At 41.2% G+C, this 12179-nt stretch overlaps 2 protein-coding genes across 2 annotated transcripts in view; one reads left to right on the plus strand and one right to left on the minus strand.

The window, feature by feature from the left end:
* Positions 1-8082: 8082 nt before the first annotated feature.
* On the minus strand, positions 8083-10533 carry LOC141337877 (uncharacterized). Its single transcript, XM_073843455.1, has 2 exons — positions 10524-10533; positions 8083-9908 (listed from the first exon to the last, which is right to left on the minus strand). Exons 1-2 carry the CDS (start codon positions 10531-10533, stop codon positions 8083-8085), a joined length of 1836 nt encoding a protein of 611 aa, XP_073699556.1.
* LOC141337878 (GTPase IMAP family member 2-like) overlaps positions 10532-12179 on the plus strand; it is an 18438-nt gene continuing 16790 nt past the window's right edge. Inside the window, exon 1 of the mRNA XM_073843456.1 lies at positions 10532-10547. Within this exon, the coding sequence (XP_073699557.1) occupies positions 10532-10547 (16 nt within the window). The remainder of the gene's footprint in view (positions 10548-12179) is intronic.

Here is a 12179-nt window from a genome sequence, read left to right on the forward strand (position 1 = left end):
TCTGACGCATCACTTCCTCCTCTGAGAGCTGAGTGTTGAACAGAGCAGGAAGCTCCACCAGACTGATCAGACGTCCATCAAGCTCCAAGTCTCTCCTCACACACTCTGAGCTCAGCTCTGATCTTCTCTTGCTCTGCTTCAGGATCAGGTTTGAGATGAAGGATTTTAATCCTCTGTTACTCCCACACACAACCAGATTCAGCTTCACACCCTCTGGAACTGTGTCAAAGGAAGAAAATAGTTTAACAATGTGATTTGAACTTGCGTTCACGTGATATTGGACTGAAGTCTGGCTTCAAAAAGTACAAACTCTACTTGCCATAGGGGCTGTTATTAAGAACTGCAGGGTGCCAAAATTGCTTCGACCCCTTTTCTTTTTTTGTTGTTGTTATTTTGCAACTGCATACTATGGAAATAAAAATGTAATCTTGCTTAAAATATTATTGCAGTCCTGTCTTTTGGAAATTAGATCAATGTTAGGTTAGAAAATGTGACATCGGGTGCCTAAACTTTACTGTATCAGCTTATATAACTGTGATGGATAGAAAAAACGACATCTTAAGTAATATTGAGCTTTTCAGGTTTTTGGGACTGCCCACATCATTTACCTGACATGAATCCCACTGACCCTACTTTTTACTTTTTGGATAAAAAACTGAAAGTTAAAATGCAGGAGCTGGAAATGTCAGTGGAGGTAGCAGAGCATCACAACAACGGAAGTAAGTTACTTAAGACTGAAATACACTACACAACTTTCAAAAGCTGAAGAGACACTAGACGCCCTACAAGATCACAATTCAGGATCCATTTTGAACACAAAAACCTCAAGCAGAAACACGTCTTGTTGCTAGAAGGGATGTGGAAAATGACAACAATATGTATTGAAAAATATAAAGTCTGTTTCCATCATACACTATATGTGAATTTTTATGAAACTCCAACCGGCTTTTTGCAACCAGTTTTAGCTTCTGCAGACTGTAAATCAGGGTAATAATCTGTGTTGAAGTTGTGTAGTGTATTCCAGTCTTTAGGGTCTGGTGCTGTCCAGAGATTATAGACTTTAGTCATTAATTGCAAAAGATTCAGTATAGATTTATAGTTCTATAAATAACATGTAAGCTAATTACTATATTCTCAAATATGTTTGATCCAGAGACAAATAATTGCACTCACCCAGTGTCTTGATCTTCTCCTGTAACTTTTTGAATTCATTATCTATCATTCTCAGTTTATGCTCTAGTTCCTGTCTGACTCTCTTCTCTTGGGCTCTCATATACATCTGAAGAGAATAGGGCTCTATCTTCATGCTCTCTATACAGTCAAATAAGTCTGATATCTTTTGAGAGTTTCTCTGGTCCTTTAACTCCATCACACTGTACCGACTCCCATAGAGACTCACAATCCTCTGAGATTCTGTGGATTTCACAAAATCTGACACACTTTGGTCAACAGTGAGTTCAGTAATGAAAAGCACCATGAAGTGCTCATTAGAGTTAAATATTCTTTTAATCTTCTCCATTTCTGCTTTGTCTTCATTAGTAAGTGGAGTGACAGGAGTAACGAGGATGAAAACATGAACTCCAGGATGACAGAGAGACAAACAGCGGTGAGTCTGACACATCACTTCCTCCTCTGAGAGATGAGTGATAGCTGGAAGTGCTATTACACTGATCTGCTGTCCATGAATTATCTCCTCTCTTTTCACACACACTTTACTCTTATCTTTCTGATATGAAAGTATATTCATTGGTTTATTTATTGTCCCTCTAATCATTTTAGACACAGAGTTCTTGAGTGTTGTATTATATCCACACAGCACAATGTTCAGCTTTGGTTTCCCAGCAGTCATCACTGAAACAATATTTAGAGACAGTAGACTCAGATCAGCTTTGATACCAAATGAACACTTTTCCACTGTGTTTATTCAGAATTATATTGTGAAATGTGCTTTATAGATCAATCTAAATTTCATGTTTTATTTTAATGCTTTTTTAAATTAATACATTTTTATTTTATTTTAAATTGGGTAGAAAAAAAAAAACTTAATATGACATAATATTTCCAGCAGAAATTTTCTTACATTTGCTTTGGCTTTACAGTGGCAAAATAAAATACTATAAAATTATAGTCAATTGTCAAACAGTTTGAAGAAACACTGATCTACATCACATCTCACAAACAACCAGACATTTAAATGCAAGTGACATATGTTGCACATATGCAAGTAATTCACAATACATTTTTTTGTAACATTATAACTTAAACATTTCATCTTAACATATTGGGACTAATTATTATTTTCATTTTTGGGTGAACTATACTTTAACAGTTACAACACAATATTACAACACATAAAATAATAATAAACTGTCAGTGATTAAATTTACTTACTGTCAGGATGTTCATAGTCTGGACTGTGTCTACCTGGTGCTGCTAGAGAAGAAAAACACACACATTGTAACGTATCTGGTCTTCCCTGTCATCATGAACTCTTGCACCACACTTCATGGACTACAATCCCCATAAGCCACTGCACCAATCACTGCACACATCTGTTCCTCATTTCCCACTGATCTGATTGCTGCAAACACCTGTTTCACATTTACTGACTGCATTTAAGCCACTCTCACACACAGCCACCTGGCGAAGTCTAATTGTTCCCATGGTCATTATTCTAAGCGTGTTTCTCTGGATTGGATTGCCTGTGTATGACTCTGGACTGTGTACCCCGTTATTGATTCCTGCTGCCTGCCATTGTTGGATTGCCTGTGTATGACTCTGGACTGTGTACCCCGTTATTGATTCCTGCTGCCTGCCATTGTTGGATTATCTGTGTATGACTCTGGACTGTGTACCCCGTTATTGATTCCTGCTGCCTGCCATTGTGACCAAGGCTTGAGTATTGAACTGTTTCCCGGATTACCTACGTTGTTCCTGTTTTCTGGCGTTTACTCCTGTCTGTTGACTATTCTAATAAAGCCTTGCAATTGGATCCGCACGTCTCTGACTCCTCCCTGTGACAGAAGACTTCGCCAAACCAGGATCCAGCGGCTTTGTTTCACCCCCAGCATTATAACATGGACCCAGTCGACCAACTTCTGCTACTCCGACAGGAAGACCTCCCCATTGAGGATTATATACTCCAGTTCCGTAAGTTTTCTCTCCAAGTACCCTTTTATGATGAAGTGTGGCTGAAGGACTTATTCCGCCGGGGACTTAATGAGCCAACCAAGTCAATGTTGCCAGGAGGGGAATTCAGATGTCCACTAAGGGACGTAATGGACTATGCACTATTGTTATGTGGCTCTCCGCTTACTGTGGAGGTTCTAGAAGGGCCACAGTACAAGATGTCTGCTAGCTTCGAGCCACAGCACAAGAGGTCTGCTAGCCCAGAACCACAGCAGCCACACTTTACCACGGGGTGGCAAAGGTTAATTTCTAGCGTGGAGGACCCACCGCTGCTGTCGGCTCGAGCAGCTGGTCTCCCAACCAGCCCTCCAGTGACTGCGCCGCCAGAGCGCCCTCCAGTGACTGCGCCGCCAGAGCGCCCTCCAGTGACTGCGCCGCCAGAGCGCCCTCCAGTGACCGCTCGCTCAGAGCCTGCTCTTCCAGAGTCTCCGCTGGAGACGCCCAGCCCTCCTGAATCTCCGCTGGGGTCGTCCAGTTCTCCAGAGCCCGCTCCTCAAGAGCGTCGTCCAGAGCCCGCTTCACAAGAGCGTCGTCCAGAGCCCGCTTCACAAGAGCTCCGCTCCACTCCGCTGGTTCAGCCCTGCCTTCCAGACACTCCGCTGGTTCAGCCCTGCCTTCCAGAGACTCCGCTGGTTCCGCCCAGCCTTCCAGAGACCCCGCTGGTTCCGCCCAGCCTTCCAGACACTCCGCTGGTTCAGCCCTGCCTTCCAGAGACTCCGCTGGTTCCGCCCAGTCTTCCAGAGACTCCGCTGGTTCTGCCAAGCCTTCCAGAGACTCCGCTGGTTCCGCCCAGCCTTCCAGAGACTCCGCTGGTTCCGCCCAGCCTTCCAGAGACTCCGCTGGTTCTGCCCAGCCTTCCAGAGACTCCGCTGGTTCCGCCCAGCCTTACAGACACTCCGCTGGTTCAGCCCTGCCTTCCAGAGACTCCGCTGGTTCCGCCCAGCCTTCCAGACACTCCGCTGGTTCAGCCCTGCTTTCCAGACACTCCGCTGATTCAGCCCTGCCTTCCAGAGACCCCGCTGGTTCCGCCCAGCCTTCCAGAGACTCCGCGGGTTCCGCCCAGTCTCCCAGACAATCCGCTGGTTCAGCCCTGCCTTCCAGAGCCTCCGCTGGTTCCGCCCAGCCTTCCAGAGACTCCGCTGGTTACATCCAGTCGTCCTGAGATTCCTGTCTGCCCGGTTCTGGTCACGGAGCTCAAGCATGGACTGTTCCCACCCACCCTCCCTGCTGCTCCAGTCCTGCCACCTCTGTCTCCTGACAGTCCCTCTACTCACCCCCATCCCACCTTCGTGGCAGAGGACTTGCCGTGGGACTGCCAGTCGCCATCGGTGTCCAGACTGAAGGACCCCTCACCATCACCTCCAGTCTCAGAGTCCTGGACTCCACCTCGGTCCTCCGACCCTGCGGCTCCACCCCGGCTCTGTGCTCCCTCGTCTCCGTTGTCGGCCGTCGGCCCAACAGCTCCTCCGGGCTCCATCGTCTCTCCGGCTCCGCCCCGGTCAGTCGTCACCCCACCTTCGCCTCTGGACTCTACTCCTCCGGCTGCGCCTCGTCACTCCGTCCTGCCGGCTCTGTGGACCTCCTCCCTCCCGTGGGCACAGCCTCGATCCTCTGTCACTCCGGCTCCGCTGCGTACCTCCGGACCTCCATCTCCGCCGGGGTCGCCAGAGCCTTGGGTTCCGCCTTGGCCCTCCGGATCCTCTGTGTCGCCCAGGACCATCGACTCTCCGGTTCCGCCTCGGGCTCCACCGGCTCTACCTCCGTCGGTCGGCCCCATGCAGGAGCCAACCCTTCCTCCTCCATGGCTTCTCCCTCCGTCGGCTCCGCCTCATTTCGTGGTTCCAGTACCACTACATGGACCTGGCCCTCCATCCCTCCCCCTGTTCCGCCTCCGCTCCACCACCCTCAAGATTGTTAAGGTGGTTAGAGCGTCTGGAAGCCGCTCCTTGCGGAGGGGCTATGTAACGTATCTGGTCTTCCCTGTCATCATGAACTCTTGCACCACACTTCATGGACTACAATCCCCATAAGCCACTGCACCAATCACTGCACACATCTGTTCCTCATTTCCCACTGATCTGATTGCTGCAAACACCTGTTTCACATTTACTGACTGCATTTAAGCCACTCTCACACACAGCCACCTGGCGAAGTCTAATTGTTCCCATGGTCATTATTCTAAGCGTGTTTCTCTGGATTGGATTGCCTGTGTATGACTCTGGACTGTGTACCCCGTTATTGATTCCTGCTGCCTGCCATTGTTGGATTGCCTGTGTATGACTCTGGACTGTGTACCCCGTTATTGATTCCTGCTGCCTGCCATTGTTGGATTATCTGTGTATGACTCTGGACTGTGTACCCCGTTATTGATTCCTGCTGCCTGCCATTGTGACCAAGGCTTGAGTATTGAACTGTTTCCCGGATTACCTACGTTGTTCCTGTTTTCTGGCGTTTACTCCTGTCTGTTGACTATTCTAATAAAGCCTTGCAATTGGATCCGCACGTCTCTGACTCCTCCCTGTGACACACATACAGAGAGAGAGAATAGATTTAGCCATTATAAAGGATTTATAAAAATAAAAGCATAAGCTGTGACTTCACAATGTTTGCAATCGCTAATTGAAATCATTGAGTATAGAACAGTGTGCTGATGATACACACATTTACACTAATTTAATTGGTTCTTATCTACTGCGTCAAAATGACACTTGATCTCATACAGACTGCAATGATCTATAGCCTACATAAAATATTAATAAACAGGCTATTGCCACAAATCAACATGCATAAGTAGAAAGAATCGCAGATTAATATAAGAAACGTCGAACATAAGTTTAGTTTCTTCCTGGTGTCCATGCCACGATTAAACAATATAAGAGCGCAGTGAAATATCATTTAATAAACTAAACGAAGTACTGGATATCTACTGCTGGATAATATTAATAAATAATTAATAAATCATTAAGGAAACGTGGCTGCATATATTTGTATTTAATTTGATTCTTACCTGACGCCATTTTAACAGCAGCACTAATCGAAATCGAAAGAAAAACACCGATAGACGAGAGCTGACCTGCGCCCCGCCTGCAGACACTGGAAAAAAAGTGATATTATATTTATTGAAATGAAACTTTCTGCGTGCATTCATTTAACTTTTTAAATCCAGAAATGAAATACGGAAGATTCGGTTTCTTCTCGAATTGTTCTGATAAATAGAATAGGCAGATACAAACTTATTTTCAATATACATATAAATGCAGTAGCAGCTCCTGGCCATTAATTTAGATGGAACTTTTGGGTCGAATGGTGTTTTATGGTTAATTTTAATGAGTTTCACATTCTGATCGCTGAATATACTGTAGAGACGCGCTTGTCTTTGCGTAATTCAGCCACAGGGTGGCGCTATAATGTTGAATAAATGGATCTTAATACACAGCCACAGAATGTTATCTTATTATGTATTCTTATGTCTTGTCTTGTCTACTGTCTGTGCATAAGCATTCAAGAAAGTTTTGTACATTGTTGTTATTGTATTTTGTACATGATACTTGTACACATGGCACTTGAGTAAAAATAAGTGGAGTATAAACATATAACATTTAATGTTCTAATCGTTTGTAAAAAAAAATAAACATTTCTAACTCTGAACATTAGAAAATCCTGCATATGATCTCTGTATTTTCATGTATTTTCAAATTATTATATTTTTCATTATGTACCAACAAGCACACCGAAACACACACTTAAAGGGACAGTTCACCCTAAAATGAGACTTTGGTCATTATTTACTCACCCTCATGTTGTTCCAAACCTGCATCAGTTTCTTTCGTCTGCTGAACACAAAAGAAGATTTTACTTTTAAAGTATGAAACATAAAATGCTATGGAAGTCAATGGCAACTGTTTGATTACCTAAGTTTGGTTTAATGTTGTTTTGTGGCTGCTTAAATTTCTGTCTAAATGTAATCCAGAATAAACAGGAGACTAAATGATTCCAGTTCTGATCTGTCTCACAATTTGTGTTGCATTTATAATTGCTCTGTAAATGCATTTGTGCACCACTGAGCAGCATGAAACCGTGTGTAAAGACACTTTAGTCAAGCCTTCATTACTGTGGGAGAAATTACATTGAAGCAAGACCAACTTTTACAAGCAGTTGGTATTTTAAATGATTGTACATTTGGACATTGCATATCCCAAGCCTACTGCTTTTTTTAGCAGTTTCTACAGCACTCAATACTCTATATTCAGCTCCATCAACATAATGTCACACATTTATAATTGCATTGTCTGTACTAGCTTTGTACAAACAAACAAACAAACAAATAACAAACAAACAAGTAACCTAGTGCGATAAGGAAGTATTAACACAATTGCAACCAATAACTTATTTTAAGAGAAGTGTTTGCAACTTTAATTTTAATGGAAAAAAGCATTTTCAATTATATTTGTACACGGTACATTATTATTTACATAATTATACAAATTATACTACCAGAATGATTAATGCAACAATTTTGGCCAAATAACCCAACAAATTTGTTATTTTATAACCAAATTTATTGGGTAAGACATATTACCCAATGCTTTGGGTTGTAATAACTGAACAACAGTCCCACCACTGAGTTATCTATTGGGTCATTTTTAACCCAACTGTTTTAAGTGAGTGGTTACAACCCAGCAGCTGAGTTATAACTCAGAACTGCAGGATATAAACTTCAATTTCAAGAAGAAATTCAGAATTGTTAGATAAAAAGTCACAGTTACCTTTATTTTTTATTTAGTGGAGAAAATAGTCTTGCATACTTGATATAGAAATACAGAAAATCCCTTAACTACAAAAAAGACAAGTGTTAGTTATTTGGCTGATTAATAATGTAAGAAATGTTTCACTTCATTGATCCTTTCTCAAACATTTAATTTCATTTAGTTGTTCAAGTCTGTCCTTGAGCTCCTGAATGTGCAGCTCTTTTCTCTCTCTGAAATTCAATTCCTCTCTTTGTTTTCTGGCTTCATCTTCATGTTTCTTCTTCATCTTCTCTATTTTCTTTTCATGTTTCTGTTTCATTTCTTCATAATATTTTTCTTCTCTGTCTACTCTTTCTCTCTCCTCTCTTTCTCTTCTCCTGATCTCCTCCTCTTGCTCTTGTTTCATCTCTTCCATCATTTTCTCCCATCTCTTTCTCTTCTCCACTCGTCTCTCTTCATCCTCTAGTTTTCTTCTCGTCCACTCCTCTTTTCTCTCCCACTGCAGCTGCTCATAACTTCTCTCCATTTCATTTATCTTTTCTTCATATTCCCTTTCTTTCTGTTCTCTCTCTCTCTTCAGTTTCATTCTCTCCTCCTCTGTCATCTGTTGTTCTTCTTCTCTTACTCTTTCTAAGTTTTTTCTCCTGTTCTCCAGTTCTTGAATTATTTCTCTTAGCTGACCATTGTGTTTCTCTTTTCTCTCTCTTTCCTCTTCTTCTCGTTCTCTCATCTGTTGTTTCTTCTCTTCCTCCCATTCTCTCTGCTGTTGTTTGATTTTCTCTTGAGTCTCTTTGTCATTTTCAGCTTCTTTTATTTTTCTCTTCCATTCTTCTCTCTTTTTTTCTTCTTGTTTCTTCCTCATTTGTTCCTTTAAATCACTCTTTTCTATTTCCTCTTTCAGTTTTTTTCTTAATTCTGCCATGATGTGTTCATGATCATTTTTCATCTTTTCTTGATCTTGTTGATATTCTTCTTCTCTCTTTCTCTCCTCTTCTTCTCTTTCTTTTAGCTGTTTTTCATACTGTATTCTCTGATCTTCAATCTCTCTCTTCATCTCCTTTATTCTTTGATCATATTCAGCTCTTTGCTGTTTCTCCTCTTCTGATCGTTTCTGATCTTCTGTCTCTCGTTTCTTCTGCTCTGATTTTTCTTTCTCCTCAAACTCTCTCCTGAATCTTTCCTCTTGTTCTCTGAACTTGTTCTTCAGTCTCTCTCTTTCCTCAATTGTCCTTTGTTTCTTCTCCTCCAGTCTCTTTTTCACTCTTTTGACTTCCATGTCATATTTGGCCAATTCTTCAACTCGAGCCTGATTTTTTCTTTCATTTTCTTCTATCATGTTCATTCTCTGTTCAATGGAGATTACTGCCTCCTCAAACAGCTCATTAGTGAAGTATTGGCCATGATTCATCTCTTCTATCATATTGATCAACTGAGTAACTTGTGTCTGATCTTGTGTTTCTGTGTTAAAAGTCATGAATCTGTTTCCACAATATGTGATCAGTTTCTTGAGTTCATCACGTCTCTCTACATATTGTTCTATTGTTTGTCGTCTCAGGTCATCTTCTCTAGTGAAGAGAACAATGCAGAAATCTGCTGCTTTTGGTCCAAAGATGATCTTGATCATGTCTAAAGTGTCTTTCTCTTCTTGAGTGATTTTTCCCAAATTCAGCACAATGATGATCGCATGTGGTCCAGGTGCTGACAGTGAAATACAGGTCATTATTTCTTCCACCACTTGTTCTTTTGTCAGTGTCGGGTCAAAGAGTCCTGGAGTATCAATAACAGCTACTGATCGACCATCAACTTCACCAACTCCCTTCTGACAAACAGTGGTCACCAACTGTGAACTAGCCTCACTGTAAAACTCATAGTTTCCGAAGATAGTGTTTTCTGTGGCAGACTTTCCACTTCCTGTATCCCCAAACAGCAAGATTCTCAAACATCCTGAATCTGATGGAGAAACTTCATCATCTGAAAATGACAATAATTTAGAGTTTAAAAAATTGATTCATTTGAATATACTCGTGATCAACAAGTATTAATCTTGTTAAGAGAAAGAGATCTCATGCCAGACTTTTAATTGTGTATTTTTGTTCTCTGCTTTCAATATAATTCAACCTCATGTTTAATCAGCAGGCTTTTAGAACAAATATATATATATTAGTGGTGGGCCGTTATCGGCGTTAACGTGCTGTGTTAACGTGAGACTCTTATCGGGCGATAAAGAAAATATCGCCGTTAATCTATTCTCAAAGCTGGGTTGGGAGCTGGGTCTATACTACGCAAGCTACAGTATGATGACTTTCACCTTGATATTTTAACGCGGATGTATACCTAGCCAAATTGCACTGTAGGGGGTGAGAACGAGTCTTTGAACCTGTGTGTATGCCTGTGTGTAATTTACTTTGATAATCCCAAAATAAAGACATTTATCTATATGCAACAACTGAATTGACGCTTCTAAAAGCAACGCAGTTTAACCGAAGACTATGCACGCAGATATCCAGGCCCGCGCTCATCTGCGTATTTACAGATCTGGCCATTAAAAATGCGTCTATTTTCACGCGGCAGCCTGCATTTCGGCACGCGTGGCCATGCGTCCTGCTGCAGGTGCCTCATCAGATTTTTTTACAACGTTGTTGCACTTCATATAATATCCACCAGGTGGCGCAAGGAACAACATTCTGTGGCCAAACCCTGCACAAAGATGGCTATTTGGGCAGTATTTGTTATGTCTGTTGTTTCAATTTCTGGCGCCATAATCGGTAATTCATTCTGTATGTAACGGCAAAGTATTTATAATTTTGTTTCTTTTTTATTAAGTTAATTTAGAAAAAAAAAATTGGAGCATTTTTGTTCGTTAAATATAAGCTTTTTGTTTCTTAAAGACCAAGCGGCAGACAGTGAGTTGACCTACTCTGTGTTTCAATTTGCCTTCTCAAATCACGAATTGGCTAAAATAAAATAATAATAATAGATATAAATGTGCGCTATTAGGTGCATATCCAATCGTTTGTGCGAGAGTGCAAAACACATTTTTAGGACATGAATGATAAATAAATATGTAGAAAGACTTAAATTACTACTTAACGAAAAAAAACAAATAGAAAACAAAAACTGTTTATGTTTTTATTATAGTCCGTAGAGATGCATTTCTCTCTAAAGGCGCGTCCAACGAGAATATGAGGAGAACTGTTAACTGCATCATCACTGACTCAGAAAATAGTAGTTTCTAAATAAATAATTAAAATATCTCCTTACTATTAGATAGTCATGGTATTTACTTTTGTCAGTGTTTTGTGGTAAGCTTTAAACACGGAACCCTTCCAAGCTGTGCTGAACGTGCGCTCAATGCTGCTGACAGGACCGTCCGAGCCACTCTTGAAAGTCATGGTAGCCTGGTCTCGTGTTTCCACCAGCGCTGCAATTGTTTTTAAATCACCACTGAATGTCTAAAATATAATTTTAGCCCACATTTGATCTTTGACGGACTAAAATGCAGGGCTATAATATGTCTTAAAAGTGGAACATGGAAATATAATGGATGTACTGCGAAAAAAGTTTTATACATGACGTTGTTTCCAAATGGTTAAATGTGAGATTCTGGAAATGAGAATTAAATTTAGCCTGAACGGTCGGGTCGGGAAGAAAATTATTCTAAGTGGGTATGTATATATATATATATATATATATATATATTTATATGATGAGCCGTGTCAATTTCGACACAAAAAAATTGTTCAGTTTTTTTTATTCCTCTCCAGTTTAAACAGCTCCGATCATTTTTTTTTTTTTCCAGTTATCTTAAAAGTAGTAGTTAATGAGGCCATCAGCGGCAGTATAAGGAGCGAAATGTTTATGAATAGCCGAATGGGGGTGGGTCTTTCTTGGGGGTCTTTCTTTGAAAATGCTATTGTAACATCAGAGCACATCACCGTTTTTTCCAGGACAATGACCCGAAGCACACTGCTGCAGGCAGACTCATTGAACAGGGGTATAAACTGGGTTAAGACTCCCGCCGAATCCCACAACATGAATCCCATTGAAATGGTGTGGAATTCTCTGATAGATTATATCAGAAAAGTAGCAAAACCAACTACAAAGTCTGATTTAATTGATGCCATAAATAAATTCTGGTTCGAGGAACTTACAGCAGTGGCATAAACACGAGTTTAATGCATAAACAAATCTACGTGACCATAGTAACCCAGGATTATCAGAGATAGGTTTATTAATGTTGTA

Source organism: Garra rufa, chromosome 7 (assembly GCF_049309525.1).
Source record: "Garra rufa chromosome 7, GarRuf1.0, whole genome shotgun sequence".
Lineage (NCBI taxonomy): Eukaryota > Metazoa > Chordata > Actinopteri > Cypriniformes > Cyprinidae > Garra > Garra rufa.